This window comes from Gadus chalcogrammus, chromosome 17 (assembly GCF_026213295.1).
Source record: "Gadus chalcogrammus isolate NIFS_2021 chromosome 17, NIFS_Gcha_1.0, whole genome shotgun sequence".
Lineage (NCBI taxonomy): Eukaryota > Metazoa > Chordata > Actinopteri > Gadiformes > Gadidae > Gadus > Gadus chalcogrammus.
The window spans coordinates 2,800,018-2,823,077 of NC_079428.1; the positions used below are offsets into that span (position 1 = coordinate 2,800,018).

The 23,060-nt window shown below is 50.1% G+C and overlaps 1 protein-coding gene across 1 annotated transcript in view; it reads right to left on the reverse strand.

The window, feature by feature from the left end:
- Positions 1 to 23,060, reverse strand: part of LOC130369731 (collagen alpha-1(XXV) chain) — a 134,027-nt gene that overhangs the window by 35,055 nt on the left and 75,912 nt on the right. The window contains exons 4-9 of the mRNA XM_056575235.1: positions 19,174 to 19,181; positions 13,958 to 13,984; positions 11,766 to 11,792; positions 6,242 to 6,313; positions 5,553 to 5,669; positions 4,054 to 4,089 (exon numbers count right to left, since the gene is read on the reverse strand). Coding sequence (XP_056431210.1) covers positions 4,054 to 4,089; positions 5,553 to 5,669; positions 6,242 to 6,313; positions 11,766 to 11,792; positions 13,958 to 13,984; positions 19,174 to 19,181 — 287 coding nt within the window. The remainder of the gene's footprint in view (positions 1 to 4,053; positions 4,090 to 5,552; positions 5,670 to 6,241; positions 6,314 to 11,765; positions 11,793 to 13,957; positions 13,985 to 19,173; positions 19,182 to 23,060) is intronic.

A 23,060-nucleotide genomic window follows, 5' to 3' on the forward strand; every position in this document is an offset into this window, starting at 1 on the left:
ACAAGAGTGTCAAGAGAAAAACTTCCCCAACACTTCTCCCTATTTCCGTTGCTGTGCATTATCGGGCGCCGATGCGGCCAAACCGCACCCGTTTATTTACGGCTTACTGCTTTGGTGCTACGACACTTATTGCGAACTGACGTTTCTCTCGCTGCGAGTACAGGATCCCCCGTGATGCCGTTTGGGGGGGGGGGCGCCTGGGCCCGGGCCAGACTCAGACTTCAATTGCAGCTCAGAGCGCCTTGGTATTTCGGCTGCTGTGTCGGGCTGTTATGTTGTTTGCTATTAAACTCGCGGGGCCTACTGTGTATGGCACACGGAAACACGCTCATCTCGCAGAGAAGTCCCACCCGGTGTTCGTTAAGCTGTTAACTAAATTAAGATGCTTTTACCCACAAGCCCAGACATGCCAAGCACAACCAATGACGAGATGAATACAATCATCCCTCCTCTGAAACCGCCGTGGAGGACAGGTATGGGCGTCTTATGGGTGTCTGGGTGAGCCTGTAATGGGCGAGGTCTACGTCTTTGCAGCATACCGTGCCATCACCGGTCTGCTCGTTAAGCACCACGCCCCAACGGTTGCGGTGACTTTAACGCGCGTCTGCTCTGATTAAAGGAACCTCAATGAAAATCGCAGCCGGCCTGCAACGAACCAGCTTAGCCACCAGAAATATTCCCTTCCGTTTCCCCCCCCCTCCGCCCTGAAAGCCTTTGTTAGCGTTCCTGAAGGGGGCCGGGTAAACATGTTTACGACCCCGCTAGCTATGTGGGAGCATGTGCCGCTCGCCGGAGCGCTAATGAGGCTGGCTACATCTGAGAGCACTCCAGGGCTACCGGCTGCTGAAAGAAATGTCTTCAGAGAGACAAGGGCCCCAGCTCAGCCCTCGTACTTAGCATTCGGAGTCCCGGGAGAGTGATGACGTCATGTCATCCCAAAGATTATTTTTGGTTTTGTTTCATTATGTCAAATATGTGAACAAGAGTACAAATTTTAACGTGGCTATGACGTTTGAAAATAGTTGCTCTGCTATTGCCTGAAAGTATCCACGATCTGTTAACTTTAACTTTAAGTATGTTCGGAACAAAGGTTTGAAGACTTTCGTTCGTGTCTCGGAAATCCAAACCGTTGCAGTTTGTTCCACACACACACCACTCAGATGAACCTCCCTATCTTGAAAAACGATTAGCAGCAGTTCATTTTTTAATGAGCCTTTACACTTGGGTCAGTCGCACGACCGCAGTGAGTGAATGGGCCCGGGTTTGGAGTAGGGGCTTAGGAAGCTTCCGGAAATTAGGTCAATTTCCACTTTAAAGGGTAACACCGGAGTACCAGGAGGTTTGGTCCGCTGCCAAACAAACCCAAGTGTTCTCTGTCTAGCCAGCGGCAGAAGGAGCCAGAGGGCCCACGGCTCTGATGCCAGAGTCCTCTGTTGGTGACCTCTGTCGTGACCTCTGCCATACATCCTCACCATTGTTCAACTATTCTGTTTTTCCCGTGTAAAACATCCATGTAGCGAGACCGGGAGACAGATGTGTGGGTACGGAAGGAACTTTCAGTGTAGGAGGCTTGTTCAGTTCCTGAGCCTTCCCTTTTCTTAACGCAGATGAGTTTAAGAGGAAAATATGATAGAAAATGACGGGGAAATAGTTCTTTGGACAACAATGTACGACATTAACGTTTCTTTCTGCCTGCCGTTCCCCAGACAGGTAAAAAAAACGGTGTCTCTCTTAGCCGTTTAATTGGGGATGTTGGAAATAAAAAAAAAAACGGACATTGTGCTTTAGGGGCCTATTTCCACTTAAGCCTTGCACTTCAAACCCTTTCTTGAACCATTTATACGCATGTTTGGTCCTCATGTTTAGCGTTTGCATTAAAGTTAACTTAATTTCACGGACGGATTACCATCAAAGGTTTCACTTGCTATACTGACACACGATGAAGCCAAACTAAGGGAATAAGAATCAGACATGTCAAAGGTAAGTGAAGTGCATTATGGGTGAGCCTGGAAGAGGAAGGGGGCTGCGAGAGGAGCCCTCTTTCCCCACGGCGGGACGTGCCTTTGCACCAGGGAGCAGATGGGGGGCTGATGGGTTGTCTCAGTTACGGATGGAGTGCCACAAACAATACCCCACTGACATTCCACACTCAGCCTTCTGAAATACATTCCAAGTCCTAAATGAGAACTGCCTGCGAGGCTGCATGCCACCTTCCCGGGCCGGGGATCCTATAATCGACCCAAGGGAGACCTGATGGCAATGATGGTTCTCAATTCGATCCTGCAAATCTTTCCTTTTTGTTCCCCCTATTCTTCTTCTTCTTTTTCTTCTTCTTCTCCTTCTTCGTCCTCTAACTCTCTCTCTACCCCTTCTTCTCTTTCTCCTTATACGTCGCCTGATTCTTCTCCTCCTCCTCCCCGCCCCCCCTCTTCTCCTCCTCCTCCCCCTCTTCTCCTCCTCCCCCTCTTCTCCTCCTCCTCCCCCTCTTCTCCTCCTCCCCCTCTCCTCCTCTTCCTCCTCCCCCTCCTCCTCCCCCTCTCCTCCTCCCCCTCCTCCCCCCCCCCTCTTCTCCTCCTCCTCCCCCTCTTCTCCTCCTCCCCCTCCCCCTCTCCTCCTCCTCCCCCTCCCCCTCTCCTCCTCCTCCTCCTCCTCCTCCTCCCCCTCTCCTCCTCCCCCTCCCCCTCCTCCTCCTCCCACCCCGCCCCCCGAAGGCGTAATCCGTCTAACCAGCACCATGTGTTCTGGACAACTGTTGGGAAACTCTGGAATCTACGTTTGCCTCTTTACCAATAGCATCGACATGAAAAGAAAAGGAAAGAAAACACCACCCTGAGCTCAGTCAAGTGGGCACCCGCTCGGGTCCCGCCGGCGAAACACCGGGAATCAAATATCTGCCCGGGAACTCCCCGTGGGACCCCCAGCATCCTCATCGACTAATCGTCCTTCTCTTGGCAGCCGACACGTTATTGCCGAATCCCCCTGCTTCGGCGCAACCGCTTGGCACTTCCAATGAAGAGTCACAACGTCGTTAGGATAACTCTGACGAGTTTCACCGTCGGTGCATTTGGGGGAGCGTCATCGTGTGCATTCAAAATCAAAGTCTTATTAAAACGGCGGCGCAAAAGACATCGCATTAACTCTTATAGGAAGGACGAGATAGACCGGGAGTGATGATTCATGTAATTCACTCCGAGGATGATCCTCAATCAACCCTTTATTCCTCCCGTCGAGGAAGCTCTCTGTCTTTTTTCTCCTTTGTCTCCGTGCCAATTACTCCCGGCGTTCATCCTTCTATTACGCCGTGGTTCCTCACTTTTAACAGCCCCCCTGACGGCCTCTGAAACCTCACATCGTATCAAGGATAGACTTCTGATAATCGCACGTCATCATCTGTCGAGGAAGCTCGTGCGTTTTTTCAGTCAGAATATTAATTCAGTTTTTAGGATGGAGATAATGGTATTTGAATACCTTGTACAAAATAATTGTATGTTTAGAGCTTGCAGCTCTAATGGGTTAGTGCGCAACCAAAGTAAAGTTACATAAAAACTGTTTTGTATGTACTGAAGTACAGTTTATCGGTTTTATAGCTTATTTATTTAGGCACTTTTAAGTTGTTGTTGGTATTAATAGGATACATTTTGCCAAGTTACATTCCGGCCATAGTTACATTACCCAGAGCATATAAGCTGAAACCCCCAACAATGATATAATTGATAAAACCTGTAAAAACATATCTTCACGGACGTAAAACCTCATTTATAAATCGGCATATAAAACAGCCTCCATGCGCGTGGCGAGATTGATTTGGGACCATCTTTGTGTCTCGGGAAGAGTTTGGCATAAGCAGCTGGGATACCAAAAAGTAAAACGACACAAAATGGATCAACACGTTTCCAGTAAGAGTTAAAACAGAATCCTCTCTCGCCGCCACCCCCCCCCCAAACCATCCACTGTGTACACTTTAAAACAACCTTGTTATCCTAATCAGTGTGGCCATATTGTGCTGAACCTTTCAAACATAATGTGAATCAAATCAAAGGTATGTGCGCTCACCATCGGTCCAACTTCTCCCGGCGTTCCTGGATCGCCCTGATGGGAAAGCAAAAACACAATTAATAGGAACAGGGTTGAGATGTGAACCATACTGCAGGGAACTCTGCAGTCTGGGAGTTTAGAGTTTTGAAATAAATATGGACATGCCTTAAAATGCTTTCAAAGGCCACTTGTCGCAGCTTTTACAGAAAACGACACGCGTACCCTTTGTGATTATAATTCCCATTTGAGTTTCAATTGCAGTATTTTAACGAGCCACTCAGATCTCAACGTTTGCTGGCTCTTAGCCACGACGTAGATCCTTGGCTGAGTCACCTGTAGCCTTCAGTGCCGTCGCCAATCACCTTCACAGAAAGTCCCGCTCCTAGTTCAGGAGTTGGCAGAGCAGACAAGACTACGCCTAAACCCAAAGAGCATCTGCCAAAATCATAGCGGGAACATCACTCTATTACCCCCTTTCTCTTGTCACATCGAGACACACTTCTGCCGTTCTTCACCGGAGTGATGAACGGCAGAAGGGTGGATGAGGTGGTGGAGGTGGTGGTGGTGGTGGTGGTGGTGGTGATGGGTAAACGGTAATTCGACTGCACTTATACAGCGCTTTTCTCAACAGTGGCCACTCAATGCGCTTTACAATACTGCCTAACCGTGCAAGGAGCAGTCAGGGTAAGGTTTCGTGCTCAGGGACACCTCGACACTCCGGGAAGCGAACTAGCAACTTTCCGGTTACCAGCCAACCCGCTCTACCTCCCGAGCCACATGCCGCTCCAAAGGTAGAACCAGAACTAGAAAGAGAGAGCTTAATCTCTAGGAAAAAGCGCTGCAACCGAACAACCGCTGTAAAACGACCGATTGGAAGATGGGGTGTTGGGGAAAGAACAACAAAAAAACAGCAAGTGATCAAAACGTTGGAGGGGAGTGAATAAACAACAGTTAATATTTCCTGCGCTGCCAAAGCCGGTGTGGCCAGGAGTACAGAGATCAACCCTGCAGCCCTGGGAGGGAGTCTCGCTGTTTTAACGGCGGGACGTAATCGACAAGCCGCAAGGTCTTTTCTCGGCGAGAGCCTCTACCGTAATCAGGGTGCACATAAATGAGTGTGAGGCCTGTGACAGGGCCGGCATATGGAAAGGGTTACACGTTTTTTTTCCCAGCTTTTTTTTCTCCTGAAAGCCCAAGCGTGTAAACACACACATCCATGCGAAAGGCATGTTCTCAGGGGCCTTCTTCTAATGCTGGAGTCACTAAAAGATATTAGGGCCAGAGCTGTGTAGCTTAGCCTGCCATGCATTCATTAAACCGGCTCTCCAGCCCCGGTTCCCATGCCAAGGTGGTTTCCAGCAGGGCCACTCCCTGCCCTCTCTGGGCCCACCGCCTTACACCGCCCGCCCTGCACCGTCAAACCCTCCCCAGCCCTTCTGACGGGTCGCACCAGGACAGACACACCCGTTAATAACACACACACACACACACACACACACACACATGGCGGGACTCACCGGTACACCTGCCACGCCCCGGGGCCCGTCCTTGCCCGTGTCTCCGGGGGGTCCTCGGGGTCCTGGGGGGCCCGGAGGCCCCGGGGGCCCGGGGGATCCGGCCTGGCCCTGGTCGCCCTGTGTAGAGACCGCCCGGACATGGTTACTCTGCCACGGTGGGACTCCGCAGAGACCGGGGTCTCTGTGGCGCCACGGTGATGCTACAAAGGGTGGTAAGATAACGGGAGCGGCGACGGGGGTGCGGTCGGACGCCGGTAATAAGTTCTGTCGTCTAAGGGCGTCGCCATGGAGAAAACTTTTCAGAGTTTATGACTGTACTAACCATATCTCCATGCATGCACTCCTATTGGCAGCCATTGAGCAGTTAGCCCACAATAGCACGGTGTTATATAGATGGATACATCACGAGCGTCCATTATTATAAAACCTAATCACACCGTCGACTGATGAAACAGCAACTCATAATTACATTGACACAACAACACTATTATTTTTATAGTTTCATGAATAAATAAAGATAAAGGAATCGACTTTGAAGGGGTTTTAACGGGTGCTTCTTAAGAGGCTTGCATGCAGGCTAAAGTAGGAACGGCTAAGGCGGGGGAGAGATCGTCAGCAGACCGGGGTGAGATCCGGTTGAGGTGGAGGAAAGGGAGGGAAGAGGAGCCAAGGACACAGGCCACTACTACCTTAATGAGACGTCTCTTAATGAGCTGCTGGTCAGCGGAAAGAAAGCCATGATTGATCTTAGGGAAAACCATCTGAGCAGGTGAGGTCGAGAGGACGAGAGGTCGCAGGTCAGAGGTGAGAGAAGGTTGGAGGAGGAGCATGAGGTCCCAGGTGAAGAGCAAGGAGGAAGGAGGAAGGCATTGGCAAAAAAAACAAAAGGAAAAGGGCAGAGAGAAAAACAGAATCATGTTAGAAAACACTTGTCCCCCATGGAGCCCAGACCACGCTATCACCAGGGGGGGGGGGAAGAAATCCACACCTTCTTTGCTCCTCATCAGCCCCATGTCAAGTGGTGGTTGTATTCTGAGGACTTCTGTCCATAGTTACTCCCTGAGGGGGGCTACAGGCGAGGGGGGGATATGATGGGGGGGGGAGAAAGAAAGTGGGAACTCCTTCACTGCCGCTTTGAAAGCGCGGTCTTCATCCCCCGAGTGCTTGGCGTGACAGACCCCCTCCACCCACCTCCACCCACCCACCTCCACCCACCCAGCTCCAGGCAGCAGCTCCCAGTGGACGGACACTGGCCCTCCCTCTGTGAGGAGGTCAACCACCAACCCCTGCTTCTGTTCAGACCTGGGTATCAGCCGTCTAGGGTTTATCACGGTTAGTGAACTACGAGTCAATCATTAGGGGCCAGTGATGGCGTCTTGGAAGGGTTTGGGCTGGGCCAATGAGATCGGATCAGGTCAGTTAAGGATTTTTGGTCTTGAATTGTCTCTCAATACATTGTTTTACTTTACTTAACAATGCCATTGACATTGTGCTGTGTCTTTCCTAATCACCAAACTGAAAGTGGAATATCCTAACAAACAGGGGAGGTAGGTAGTTAGTGGATGTAGAGTAACAACATCATGACGAAGGAGTTAGGGTCTTATATCTCCTGGCCCCTGAATCCTAGTCTTGAGTGGTGGTACGTCCCGTCCAGTGGGTGCTGCTGAGGAGTGGAGGAAGGGGGTCGGGTCGTACCAAGCGACTCTGGGGGGCATTTCCACTGACAAACCTTGACGGTCAGGATTTGGTTGCTGTGCAAAGCAGCCAGTGTGGAGAGACCTGGCAACCCCTACAGGAACACACAGTAGAACATGGCAACCGCACGCACATCATTCACACGTTAGGGGGGTACACAATGACAGTTGGAGCGGCCATCTTTCCTGATATCATGCACTAGGAATCCTCCGACGTTTAAACAAACAGCTGTGGTGGAGTTTCATGTTTCAAAACGACTGGTTTGATCTTTGTAACATTGTATTATTTGATTGATTATTTCAGAATCAACAAAGGGATCTTGAGCTTCGGATGAGTTTAAGAATGAATAGTTTGGGTGAAAGAACAGCTAGGACAAAGCAGTCCGGCTGTCCTGGCATTCTGGATATTTCTTAAATTATATATTCTCTTTTTTCCGGCACAACAAAGTAAAGCTGATGCTGTTTTTTATATCGATATATCAAACCCAGACACAACAAAGAAGACGTTCCCAGATGGCGGATTGAGGAGTGAACCGTCATTCTCCCGGAGATGCCTGACACATAAAAGGCCTCTCCGGGGTAACAAAAACCCAACACACTAATGGTCATTGTGCATTTTAAATTTAGGGACACGCTGGCAAGTCAAACAAATAGTTTCTCCTCCTGTCAACGTCTTGCAGTGACAGTTGGGATTCACTCTCAGAGACACAAGACGCAGCCTATGTGGCCCTGATTGTTGACTATAAGACGTCACAGTTGAAAACAAACTTCAACCAGACTGGATACTGGAGATTCCCAGACTGGCAGTTGGTGTTGAGCTCGGATGATGTCCCCTGTCCATCTCGAACAGAGGTCTTTGGGGACGAGCGGTGACGCTTATACAACACACGTACGTTCTGAGACGTGACCTTCCAATGACTTCGGGTGTCCGATATCGGAATGCCTTTGGCGACGTGTTTTTACGTTTGTGTGATTTCTCGGGGTTTCTTTTCATGCTGCGCTTCAATGCCGACGACGCACATGTCCGATAAATTACACGCAAACGGTCTCCGAAGAGCGTATGTGCCGTATCGAAAGGGGAACGCATCGATCAAAATAACATGTCGTCGTGACAACACGCTGAACAATCGTTTTATCGTCCCGATGTATCCCATTGCTAACAGCGTCCTTCTGTCCGATCACACAGGATGTATGTCCGGGCTCTGGAGAATGATAATACGCGTGTTTTCCAAGCGCGACCGCAGGCCGCTGTTGTTTTGGATTTCCGTATAAAATGTAAAACCCGTGGCACGGTGGCGAGCCAGCAGGGCTCCGATCCACTCCTGCTGCGGGAGCGATGGATACTCTTACTGGGAACACAATGGTGGATCTGTCCCTGACTGGGCCTGACGCGCAAACAGTTCCCAGTATGGTTATTGACAACTGAAAACATCTTGGAGAACCAAAGGAGGGGACAAACGCTGGATTAGGGCATTGTTGGGTGGGTCCAGTGTGTGTGTGTGTGTGTGTCTGTGTGTGCGTGTGTGTCGGTCGAGCCCATTTTGCAGGAGCTCTTATTTATACCCAGGGAGTCTGGCTCTGCTAGCATGTGAAGAATAGGAAGATAATACGTATTGGAAGCAAGACAGATGATGATGATGATGATGATGATAACGACGATAATAACTTGCAGCCCAAATAACACCCCACAGCCAGAACAGCTTTTAGTCAGGTGTGTGCTTGCATTTGTGTGTGCATTTCTGCGTGTGCGTTTGGGTGTGTGTGTGTGTGATGGTGCATGCTCGCGTGTGTGTTTATGTGCACGTGTTTGCGTGTGCGGCGGTGCCTGCTCGCGTGTGTGGACGCGTGCCTGGTTCTCGGCCCGTTGTCTCTGGTGTCACGCCGGTTGATTTCCAGAACACTCGTCGCTCGCAGGCTGGGCGTGTGTTCGGTTGTTGTTCTGTTTCTATCCCTGCGCGGCGCGGATGCTGGTTGTTTGGTGTGTGTGTGTGTGTGTGTGTGTGTGTGTGTGTGTGTGTGTGTGTGTGTGTGTGTGTGTGTGTGGGGGGGGGGGGGGGGGTCTGCTCTGGGTCTGCCTGCAGCGGCGTGATTGCGACCGTAGTAAACGAAATGCAGCGAGATACGAGCACAATGAGAACCAGACCCAGCAGGCATCCCCTCCAACCACATCACCACCCACCCCCCTCCCCCCCACCCACCCCCCGCCTGCCTTTTGGTGCATCCGTCAAAATATCTGGTGATGGAGTTTTAAAACCCAAAACCTCCGCGTTTGTGTGTCTCCTCTCTCCTATTGCCAGCGGACTTCGGGAACAGTTTGACCAGCGCAGACATTCCCTGTGAAATCCGGCCAATCATACAGTTTCTCTCTCTGTCAAACGGACAAAGAGGAATTCGACAATTGCCCTTCTGACAGCTGTAGCTGCAGTTGCATTCCTTTGAGGAGACCACACACACACACACACACACACACACACACACACACACACACACACACACACACACACACACACACACACACACACACACACACACACACACACACACACACACAAAGATAGCAACCCAAGCTAATTATATCCCGATCAGGAGCGTCTGCAACACATTTGATTACCTTCGCCGGGTGGTCAATCTATCCTTTGCCACGTGTCTCCCATGTGACCTGCGCTCTTCCCTTTAACTTAAAGGGATGACAGAGCACGGATCCCAACGCATGGACACCAAGTGACCCCGCTGTCGTTCTGTAAATACGTTTGGGTGGTCCAATGGAAACACTCACTTTATCTTAGACCGGATAGGCAGAGTCAAACTATAGGTTGACCTATGCTTGACTACAGGACAACCCAACACACACACACACACACACACACACACACACACACACACACACACACACACACACACACACACACACACACACACACACACACACACACACACACACACACACACACGCACACACACACACACACACACACACGCACACGCACACACACACACTACCTAACCTGAGCGGTCTTTTACATAATATCGGTAATTGATTTACTTGGGAGTCATTTATGGAGAAGATGGAGTCAGGGGGAGATTGTCTCTCCCTTCAAAGTCAATACCTAACTCCCGTCTCTGCCATGCAGAGGTACGAGGCCAGACAGCACTTGCTCTCTAACGTCTTCTTTGGTTTAGAAGGTCCCAGTAATGTGGTTCCAGTTCATTTGCCTGCTCATCGAATACAAATTTAACCACCCATGGAGGATAACGCGATTTAACGGTGACCTTAAATAGTTCCCCTGGCCTCTCCCATTTGTGTGTGCTTGTGAATGTGTGTGTGTGCCTGTGCATAGCTTAGTAATTTCCTTCTACTCGGCAGATCTGTATCTCAATCTTGTATAATTCCCAGATTCGGCAGCATCATTCGAACTTGAAAAATATAGATTTTTTTACCATCATTATCAATTGAGAGGTGACGCTCTCAATTGAGAGGTGAAATAGTTGGGTACGTTTTGTCTGTCATAAATCTTGCTTCAGACGGAGTGACTCATCTTCAATGAGGGCCCCTGCTGACAGCCCTCACCTGATCCTCAGACAGTCTCCGTGCCTGGGTGGCTGTTTACCATCTGTCCTCGGCGGGGAAATTAATTAGCACCCACTTCAAGAAACCGCGACTCTGTATAATCTACCAGACAATGATGGATGGTGAGGACACACTCAGACGCGTGTGTGTGTGTGTGTGTGTGTGTGTGTGTGTGTGTGTGTGTGTGTGTGTGTGTGTGTGTGTGTGTGTGTGTGTGTGTGTGTGTGTGTGTGTGTGTGTGTGTGTGTGTGTGTGTGTGCGGCGCACTAACCCGAAGCACACACCAACACACACAATTAGCTTTAAACAAACCAGCAATAGCTCATTCCGAGCGCTTTCTATTGGCTCTGACTTCTTCCGAGCGGGTCGCAAAAGGCATTCAAATTAAAAACGGCGGAATTAATTTGGCTGCTTGTCAAGCGCAATATGAGAAGCACTCACATCATCATCATCTTCGCCATCATCATTTAGCGGGCAGGCCCTTATCGAAGTGTCTCGTCACTAGCCTGGGAGCCATTAAGGGAACTTAATGCGCCACTTGTCACGTTACTGCGGCGATGATTCATCGGTAATTGCAGATTAAGTGATCCGAGTCTGGCTCCGATCTAGGCTGTGGCCAACGACTTTACGCACTCCGGTTGGGGCCCCGACGGGGCGGTGATGTTCCTCAACACTTCATAACAACAATAAATACGACACGAATGTCTGGATAATATCGGACGTCGAATGGATACCGATTAGTTCTTTCCGATCTTTTTCACCCTTTTTTCTCGGCAAACGTCGGATTGAAAAACGGCTGTAAAAGTACTGGGATTCTTCTGGTGTTTAGCCACTGAATATCTGGTTTCGTTGGATCAGATTTTTACCCACAATCCTGCGGGGGAGGGACTTTCAGTAACACATTCATCAGCCAATCAATGAAAGGACAAGGAGTCGGATCTGACCACATACCCGCGGCCCCTGGTCGCCTTGGTCCCCCTGCAGAGGCAAAAGATGTTGTGTTGAAATTAAAATATCTAACACACACACACACACACACACACACACAAAGAGACTCACAACACACACATACACACGCAGACTCACAACACACAGCTGAAAATGCAGACCCACAATCTAACTGGCACTTGCACACGCCACAAAGACGCGAACACACACGCACACACACACACACACACACACACACACACAAACTGAGGCATAATTCAAAACACATTGATGAACGACAAAAAAATAGGCAACCTCAACTATTCATTGTGGTTGTGAATAAAATCACTTATGATAACACAGACTGACGTAAATAGAATAACAATACAAAAGTATATAAAAATATAGAGTGTGGGATAAAGAGAGAGAGAGAGAGAAAGAGCAAGAATGAGAGAGAGAGAGAGAGAGAGAAAGAGCAAGAATGAGAGAGAGAGAGAGAGAGAGAGAGAGAGAGAGAGAGAGAGAGAGAGAGAGAGAGAGAGAGAGAGAGAGAGAGAGAGAGAGAGAGAGACAAAGAGAGAGAGACAGAGAAAGAGAAAGAGGGAGAAAGAGCGAGAATGACGGAGAGCGAGAGAGAGCGAGAGAGAGAGACAGAGAGAGAGAGAGTGAGAGAGTGAGAATGAGAGAGAGCGAGAAAGAGTGAGGGAGAGAGAGAGAATGAGAGAGAGCAAGAATTAGAGAGGGAGAGAGAGAGGGGGGAAGGAAGGAAAGAAGAGGTCTTGTGGGATATCGTGAGGTTTTGCTTAAGGTTTGATTCCAGGCCGAGCTGCTGAAGCCAGGTGAAAGATACGGACTTCTCGCCCAGTTTCCGTGCTTTGAAACAATTTCTCTGCTCATGTCAGAGCCCCTATCCCAGTGGGTGAGCGACGGCGTGCATGGCGACTAATAAGTACCTCCGTAGCTAACGCTATTTCTAAGAGCGTGCTACTTCCTGTAAGCCTCACTGTGGCGGGTGTGTGTGACTTCCTGTCCTTCTGTGATAGTGCAGTATCGGGAGAGCAATAGTGGGAAACGTCATGTGAAGCTAATTGTAGGCAACAGTCAGGAGACTGCTGAACATCCTTGATACAGCATCCTGAAATGCATCACTAAAGGCCACACTGACCACACACTGCTGTTCTCGCTCATGTGAAATTATAGCTTTCCTGTGGGACCGCACATGAATGACGCAAACACTGAATAAACAGCTTGAATAAATGCAACATTCATAAGCTGACATAGAATCTATTAAAAAAATCTATCTTATATACGGATCGATCTTTCCACGCCATCGTTGAATGTTTGCGCCAAAAAGGCTGACATGATCGAAGTCTGGAAATCCAAAAAACGAATTATCAATCGATCTATCTTCCCATGTCATCTTTGAATGTCAGTGGCCAAAAAGGCTGACATGATGGGAGGAGAATGTCTAATAACTCTGGTACCAGCTCCTGAGAACAGGAACATCTATGGGGATTTGGGAGGGTAATTGAACACAGTTGTTGCGAGATTTTCAATGTGCACTGGAGCCTTGTGCAGTGATGCCTTCTGCTGTGCTTAATTACTCTTCTTAAGAGCATCTGTCTCGCAGGGAGAAGGCTGCCATTGTGTGCCAGACAATAACGCTGTGAATCTCTGTGACTGCAGATTCACTGGCTGGGCTAAATCAAACAGAAGGGGACTCATCAACTATCATCCGCTGAGCAGAACTACTGGTGATCAAGCAGTAATAATGAAAACAGTAAAAAATAAAGAACTCAGCAGCACACAACTTCTGGTATGCCCTCCAGACGCACGAGAGATGCTTGTGGTGGATGTTCGCGCACGACTGCGTTTTTATGGCCGAGCGCTCAGCGAAGCGTCGACAAACATCTCCTCGTCTCCGGGACATTAAGTCGTCCACGGGCTGCGGCGCTGATTTGTGAACTATATTATAATTTTTGAATATTGCAAAAGACTTGAGGTTGCGAAGATGTTTGGCGCATTGTGATCCGCAATCGTAGCGTATAATGGCCCACAACGAGGCCAAGTGTGAATAAATCGTAAACTTTCTTCTTGGGTCCTTAACGAGCCTTGGTGGATACAAGGTTTTTCTATGACTTCTACGAAGTGGTCGAACAAAATCTTTATGCGTACATAAAAGAATGAACAAACATCTGAAGCTAAATATAACTCACCTTTTCACCCTGGGTACCCGGAGAGCCCTGTAGAGAGTGGGAGAGGGAGAGGGAGAGGGAGGGAGAGGGAGAGGGATGGAGAGGGAGGGAGGGAGGGAGAGAGAGAGAATATTGCAATTCAGAAAACAAACAGGTTTTTCATTGTGCCTTTGAACAGAATTTCCGATGACAACATTTTATCATATGAATACGATCTTGGGATGGGCCCAATGTTTAGTAATTTCCAGTAGGGAGAGACGTCATCGCTGAGACAGACCGTCAAAGGAAGAGACACACACAATCAACAATAAATCCAGTTGATTTTTAATTCAAATCAACATTGTGTTTTTTAGCTTGACACTAACCTCTTTACATTCAAATCAACGCTCAGACCACTTACAATTAAGTGAGCGAGGAGGACTATGAGAACCGCTGTCTGCTTATACAAACACTCAATTAAAACCACACCAAAAAAACACCGGCCTGAATCAAGCCTCTGTTTACGTACAGGCTCCAGTCCCGCCATCTCCAAATCAAGTATTGGCTGCGCCTGCGTTGTGAAATACACCGAGGGGACCTTTTACATACTAAAGCTTTTTCTGCAGGGTAATTAAGCCCTTGTTTCTTCCAGTGTATGTCAATCAACACAGAGGGAGGGGGGGGGGGGGGGGGGTTGTGGGAAGGCTTTGCTGAAAGGTCATGGGTGAACGAGTGTTTAATGGAAGCGCGTGCGTACGGAGGTTGGCGGTCGGAAGGCTGGCGAGATCGCGGTCGGCGTGTGGCCCCGTGAGGAGCGCTCTGTCGTGCGCGTTCCCGGAGAATGGAAAAGGAAGCTGAGGGGGAAAAGAAGGGTTTGCTTTGGGTTCTGAGCGCTGCTGTGCAGCTCTGTTGCTCTGGTTCACGGCAGGGACTGCTCAGAGTAGGCCCTGCCGTGAAGTCAAGAAGTCACGGCTTTTTATGTTGCGGGAAAGGCTCGTAACGGTCGGCTTTTGTGTTTCGCGTTGTGTGGCGTTTGCAAGGAGGAAGCATGGATCAAGCTGCCCTCTGCCACGAATACGTCAATAAGCTGTGTTCTCTAAGACAACTAACGTGAGAGTCATTACTTGCCTCACGTTGGAGGATGACTGACCACACGGGGGGTCACTTAACAGAGCGGTTATAGTTCACAGGCTCCATTGGCTAAAATGGTACACAAAGGTTTTTAGTACGCACAGAAGTAGCAGCAGCAAACGTCGCGTCACAAAACCCAGATTTACAGGCTACTCAGATACAAGCGTCCACCTGCCACAACCTCACCCGCACGCAAGGACACCGACACCAGAGGGCTTGTATACAGAAAGGAGACGCTGCTTGTATCTGCCTCCCAGTCATCAAATCAATTATTTTTGGAAATGGGCTTTTGTGGTGGACTGGCCCACACACACACACACACACACACACACACACACATACAAACCCTCCAACATCCTGCAATGCATACGTTCCAGAGATGAATTTCAATTCCCCTTCCAAGTGCCGAGGCTGGGGGGGGGCAGGTACAAGTTCCAACTCAGACCTCGCACGCCCGGCCGGTTTCGGGCCAGAACCGAACTGTCGGTTCAGGTCGTCGCTGACTGCGCTCGGCACCGCGCTCTGCTCTCGCTCGGCTCCGAACGGGAGCCAGCCTCCCTGCAGCATCATCGCCCGGTGCAGAGTGGGCGTGACCAACGACCCCGCATCCCCTCCTGCCTCTTTATACGTTTAGCAACGCGGCACGCGGCGAAGACTTTAAAGAGGTCCGCGCGGTAAACCCCTCCGTCGCTTGGGGCCGAACGCACCTCACTAAGGGGGGGTCCGAGGGGCTCTGCAGGCAGGCGAGCGCCACACGCTCTCTCACACACGCATCATGTGAACTTATAAAAAGTAAACGCTCGGCGGTTCCAGAAAAGGCTTTTTTTCCTAAAGGGGGAAACCACAGGGAGGTGCAGCCCTGGAAGCAAAGGAGACCGGCTCTTTACTGCACCGTGCCATTCCCCCCGAGCTGGGAGGCTCCGGTTTCCAGAAGTCCCATTGTGAAGGTAAATCAGATCCCAGGTCGTTGGATGCTGTTGACTGACAACCAACGCACAAATAGTTTGACGGAGGAAACGTACAAATAGTTACACCCTCACCCCTAGAATGACTTAAAGCAAGACCCCCATGTCACGGCCTTGCCAAGTTTCAATTACGCTTCTAAATAGTTGGTGCACCAAAGCACTGGGCACCAACACTTAGTGGAAAGAAACTCTTCAACACACACCGCACTCAAACACACACACACACACACACACACACACACACACACACACACACACACACACACACACACACACACACACACACACACACACACACACACACACACACACACACACACACACACATAAGCAATCATGCACGCGCTAACACACTCACGCACCATGTGACTCTGCAATAAAATCAGATTGTTCCTGATAACTGCATCCACTTGGTGGAAATGTTTTATTAAAACAAAGTTCACTTGATGAAGGGACGTATTTTATTTGACGTCCTCAACAGGGGCAGAAGCCGCGCTTTTCTTAGTGTGGGAAACTTTTCGAGGAGGGAAAATAGTGGAGGGTGGCCGTCCTAGATGTGGTGGACGGTTTGAGCGTTGGATATTGTGTTTTCGCTGACGCAGGTCATGTTACCTGGCGTACATGAACCAGACAGGGTTTAGATTTCTGAGATGATGTGTTTCCATATAAGTGTTTTCTGAACAAACAGAAACGGTTTGTCCATGAAGACATGTCAATGGTCTCTCGTTTTAAGGATTCCTCTGTTGCCTCCTGTATGGCTTTCCAGTGCGTTTTCCTCCATCTGGTAGCAATACACCATTTGGTGGAAGGGATTTCTGATCTCGATGTACTTCTGCACCTGCTGATGAAGCAGACCATCAGAATCCAGGAGGACAGCCACCCATCAGAGGGCAACCAGGGGGGGTAGAGAGTATAGGATTAGCATCATGCTACCGTACAGAACAAGATGTAATACCAAGCGGTCCATTGGTAAAGCAACCACAGCACAGCTCTGATTCAGTGGCCTTACCCAACCCCGAGAATATTCTGAAAGCGGTAACAGCTAATTGTGTTCAACTGTAAATAGTTGTGTTTGCATGCGTTCGCACCATTATAAACTCTCGTCTTCATCTGTTCGCGGTCTATTAGCTGGTGTGTTTCAGTCAAGTTACTCGCTCTTTGAGCAGAATCCCACAGGATTATCCACAGCATAACACATTAGGCTGTAGAACGATAAATAGTAGGCATGAAAAGCCCCCAAATACGAATGCAAAAAGCGAGGGCAATTTGTTACATATTTCACAGGCATCCTGCACGCAACTGCATGCTGATTGCAGTAGAGCCTTGTTAGTACATAGAGGGGTTTGGCTAGTGGCAGACAGGCCAGATAAATCATCTTTAGGACTGCACTTTGAAGAGAAAGAAAAACACAGACACAAGAATATAAAGACCCTCTTTTTACAGTTTGGTGATAAATGACTGGAACCTTGCAGCAAACTAGAAACAATATTCCTCTGCGAAATAATGATTGGAAACGACAGATCGAGCTTAGACCCTGCATTGTCTGTCGCTCGATTGGCAACGCAAATGAGGTCTGGGGGCCTTTAAAGAAATAAATAAAAACCAACATGAAAGATGTTTTAAAGAATTGATTCAAATTCCTGGCCGTAAATCAAGGCCTGATGTGAGCGTAGCAGTCCGCGGGTAATGCTCCAACGTACGGCTGGCCGTGGGTTCGGTAATAACCTCTACCCCTTTCCACATACAACTCTCTTACCACTCGCTCCCTGCCAAATCCTGACCACCGTATCCTCCAGCGACCAGTGAATAGTGGCTGCTAAACGAGGGAAGTGATGAAACCCTTGGCACTTCCAAACGCATTTCAAAGAGCGTTCCGACAAGAAGAGAAAAAAACAAAGAAAGAACAAGAGTCGACGACTTAATGGGCAAAGCGACCTCAGGGCCAGAAGGCCACAGCTGGTTAAATCTGATAATGAAGCTAATTCTAATTCACATCTCTGGGAAGCCATGAATTGGGTTTTATTAAACAGCCTCTCGGCTCTGGGGAGGAGAGTTGTTTTTTTCCGCGCTCCGTAATTACGGATTATTCAGAAGTTTAACGTCAGTCGGATTAAACGGTGTTAGGCGGCAGGTTCTGCTGGCGGCGCACAAATCTACGAATAAATATGTGGAATTATGCTGAAAAAAACGGGTAAATAAGAAACTTAATAAGGCTCACCGTATTGATCCAGTAAGCCACGGAGGGGAGAGATTCCCGGGGGACCTGGGGGAAGTGTGCCCGCTGATGTTCAAAGAGCTCATTTCCCCCCCCCGATGTCTCAGCGTAAGCTCCAGCCGTCCCACTCACCGGATGAAGTGATGCAAGGCTCTTCGTTAATTGAATATGTGTGTGGCTATGTGAATGAAGCTGTGCTCAGCTCAAAGTTAACGGAGGACCCCAAACTCCTGCCCGTTTAACCCCCTTCCCCCCAATGTGGGACTCACTGTTTCAGCCTTGTAGTGAGCAAATTACACACACTCTTCTTTCTCACAATTACTTTGTCATTGCCATCACCTAATCATTATCATCACCTCATTCGAAGAGTCTTGGCCGGACAATGTCTTCCATTCTCTGTCAGACCCTCATGAGAGAGATATAACTCAGGTTCTCATCAGTACAGGGAGTAGGAGTTCTGGTTCCCAGAGGCTAGTAATCAAAGGATACACGTGGTTTAACCTATCCGTCACAAAGCACCGTTTGCACCAACCCTCATCCTGATACAACCACGGCCCTGTCTGTCTCACTGACCACGGAGGACAACCTCAGACCCCTGCATCTCCATGTTTCCCCTCTCCCCCATCCCCAAAGCATTGTTTTTACCCTAAACGTGACGGAAGACGTCTTGACAGCCCTGCTCCGGCTGAACTCTCCTCCCTCCGTTTAAGCGTTGGTTGACACTCGCTCGTTTGTTCCTCTGGGCTTCAGGGGTCCGGTGAGATACAGGGGAGGCCGTCTCGCACTAGCACACAGAGTCCTGAGAGGAGAACACCAGGACCAGGTCAGTGGGGCGCGAACTGAGAAGGCACGTGAATACCGGAGTCTGGACCGCACGCCTGCCGTATTGCTTTCCATCACAGCGACCCGGTAAACGTATCGAGATCCAACAGATCCATCCATCACACGCGGGGCCCTTTCGTTGCCAGGAGCAACCTGTTGCCAAGCGGCCCGCCTGAACCCGAGGAGGGACGCGGCCCCGCTGGCCCACATGGAACCAATCAGCGGAGCCCGGGGCCTCTGACATTCAGAGCAGCGCTGCCAACAACTACTGCTTTTTACTGCCTCGCTCTTTTACCACCGCCACCTCTCCAACACGGCCCCCCCCCCTCGCACTCCCACCCAAAACAGCAAACAGCTCATTTAAATACATGTGTGTACAAGTAGGGGGCCCCAAACAAGCCTCTCCTTGAAGCTGCGGGGGAACATAGCTGCTAATATTGAGGGCTGATTCTGCACTGTGGTTGGAATGGACGTCTGGATCTGCGGTAGGGGGGCGTCTGATCCGAGACTTATTGCTCTCGGCGAACGAAGCGACTTGATGAGGTCCCCACATGCCAGGAACCTATCAAGGGGCCACATCTCTGGAGTTCTCACGGAGCACTGGGTGTGTCCGTCTTGGCGTGAGACCGAGAACGCTGAGGGTTTCGGGTTGTGCGGACTCCACGGATTCGGCCTCACAGGTGTGTACACAAACGAGGGCGTTGGAAGCTGCGCAACAAACTCAAAGTCGTCCCGAGGGGAGAGTGGAGGGGAAATGGGTTCCACCGCGTCGGAACCTGGGACGGACCTCTTGAACTCAAGACTTTCCGAAGACATCTTTTGTTGCTTCTGTGGCCAGCTGCTCTCAATGCACAGCCACCCCTGATGTATACAAAGAGACAGCGTGCATGCTGTCATTTCCACCGAGAGTGTCTCCAGAAGGAAGCCATCTCACAAACAACGGAAAAGCAATCTTCCTCTCCGCAGTCTATCAGCGCACACACACAAACGACACAAGCTGGGGAACGGAGGTGGCAGACTGGAATGGCGTCAAAAGCAGGAAAATCGCAGGCCTTTGGAAACATTTCCGGACGTTCCCAAGCGGTGTGGGGACCGCTGGAACTGGAACAAACACACACACAAAGAAAACCCCATCATCGACGAATTCCGAAACAATCTGTAAACCTGGAACAGGGTAAAAGAACGCCGGGTAATAAGAATCAGGAATACCACTCATCCATCTGCTAGTTCTTCGTCGGGAAAACCTCAATCACATTAGCGGCGTTCCCGGGGGAGCGGTTCTGAGAGGCGGGCTGCTAATGGGGGACAGGGATGGGTGTAATCAGAGCGGAATGGGCGGGAACGCCAGACCGCAAGGGGCTGGTGCCTGTCAGGGCCGGGGTCTGGACACTGGGGGTGAGGCCGGGATAGTGGAACCGCACTGACGGAAAACTTCTGGAAAAGTCCGAAAAGGAATGGGAAAAGGCATCTGGTTCCCATATCGACGGCATCGCACAATTAGTCAGCGTAGCGCGACTCGGGTGCGTGTGAGAGGGAAAGAAAGTGTGTGAGTGTTTTTGTGTGTGGGTTTACAGGGGTGGCAGAGGTGTGGTGGGGATGTTTGTATCTACAGATTGTGTTGTTTTGTGGTAGAGATCTACAGATCTGCAGAGGGATACTCCAACGTGCGTGTGTGTGTATGTTGGTGTGTGTCTGAGCCTGTTTATTTGTGAAATCAGGACCTCAACAGAGGCCAGACCGTTCTAGTCAAGAAACAGGCTAAGAGGTCATGATTCAAACTCAACAGGGACCCATTATCATAATATCGAAATACCGAAAAAGGTGGTTAAACATTTTGAACCCATTATGGGGAAGTCAAAATGGCTGCCTAACTCGACTCACATCCTAGTAAAACTGCTCCCAGACCGCTTTAACAGTCATGTTAAACTGCGAGAAACCGGGAATCCAGTCAAGTCACTGCTGTAAAGCGCAACATAGAGACTGAAACAAGCTAACCGAGCCTCCTGCTTTGAGGCCGCGAGCCTTGGGTTTGCGCTTTCCTTTCTCGCCAGGAACACGCTGGAAGGTCTGAAGGTCTGAAGGTCAGGGCGGCTGGGCGCGCAGAAAGGTCAAACTCTTAATGATGTCACTTCCTGGCCCGACGGGTTTCCCCCGGCGCCCTCCAAGCCCAAATAAGGGCTGTCACGTCGGATCGACCTCTCACGGCTCCGACTGGGCCTGGCTTATGTTGACAGAGAGCCAGCGCCCAAAGGTGTGCACGTAAGCATACTGCGCTGGTGTGTGTGTGTGTGTGTGTGTGTGTTTGTCAGAGTGTGTATGTGTGTGTGTGTGTGTGTTTGTCAGCCTGTTGGTGTTTGTGTGTGTTTGTCAGACTGTGTGTGTGCCAGTGTGTGTGTGTTTGCATGTGCACGTGTGTGTGTCAGACTGTGTGTGTCTGTGTGTGTGTTTGTGTGCGTGCGTGCGTGCGTGATTTCAGACTGTGTGTGTGTGTGTTTGTCAGTGTGCGTGTGTCAGACTGTGCGTGTGCCAGCGTGTGCGTGTGTGTGCGCGTGCGTGCGTGCGTGTGTGCGTGTGTGTACAATATCAAGGCATGACGTGTTCCTTTGTGCTAACATTGGAACAGATTTGTAGGCGAACGTGTACATCTGACCGCCGCCGTCTCCCGGCCCCCTGCGGCTCCGGTTCAACGCTCCCTCACCCGAATCATCCCCCCCTCCCCCTTACTCCCCCCTACCCCCCCTCACACACACACACACACACACACTCCTCCTCCTCCGCCTCCGGGCTTACGCTGATCAAAGTACAGCTGCAGCATGTTTTATTAACAGGTGTGTGTGTGTGTGTGTGTGTGTGTGTGTGTGTGTGTGTGTGTGTGTGTCCTCGGCTGCCTGTAACGCAGCTGTATAATTCATGTGTTGTGATGGAGGAGATTGGAAGGGGGGGTGGGGGTGGGGGGGGGATTGGGTGGGGGTCGGGGAGTCACCAGCGATCACCTGGAACCAAAACTCGTTTCCCATTTGTGTGTTTGTTGTTGTTTCGAAGAGGCAGGGGAGCGGAAAAAACTAAATGCTATGGGGGGGGGGGGGGGGGGGGGGGGGGGGGCAGTAGAGAAACTAACGGTGTGTCAGAATACCGAGATTGCTTCCGTCCCTGAATTGTCCCGACCCGTTAGGCGGTCTGAGACGGAGGTACGCCCCCGAAGCCCCCCGTCCCTCCCTCAATATTCATCCCTCCGCTCGTGTCTCATGCCGCCGCCCCCACCCACCCTTCCTCCTTCTGATGTCTCCAGGTCTTTGGACGGCTCCGCGGCCCGTTAATGAGATCTAACTATACGCCATACTGAGGATCCGCGCGTTTGAAGCGTGACACGGTGCTACATGGCGTGCGCGCCGCGCGGGGGTCGCAGCCCTCCCGGGGGGTCCCTGTGTGTTGACACTACGCACCGGCTCCGTGGGCGAGGGTTGTAGCGTGTGGACGCGAGACGACAGAACGGAGACACAGCCGAGAAGGAAAGAATCTTTGATTGATTTTCTTTTTGTATTTCAGATGGAAACTCGTCGGTATGGTAGCGACAGTAGTTCTGAGGCACGGACCCCCGTGGGCTGTGTGCATTACTGAGCTCACTCGTTTTGTGGGAGATTTCTTTCTTTAATCACCAGTCACTTTGGGTCTGATGGACCTGGCAGCATTATCGTCACGGACGAATATTATTCTCCATTCTGGCTTCTGACAAACGTGTCATGCAAAATGACCGAATGCAAACGTAAAACTTTCAACTAATGATGTTGTATGTTGTAATCTTTTGGGCTGTGTGTGGTTGTAACTGGTGCGCGTGCACGCGTGTGCATGCATGTATGTATAATAGACGGTGCGTTTGAATCTGCTCAATGGGAAATCCCCCGACCAATCAGAGGAGCACATTGGGAGCGTTCATGTCAGAATATTATTTTTATTTCCCGGCAGCTCAGAATGGGAAGTGGTGATAAGAAGTGCGTCTTATCCTCTCACACAG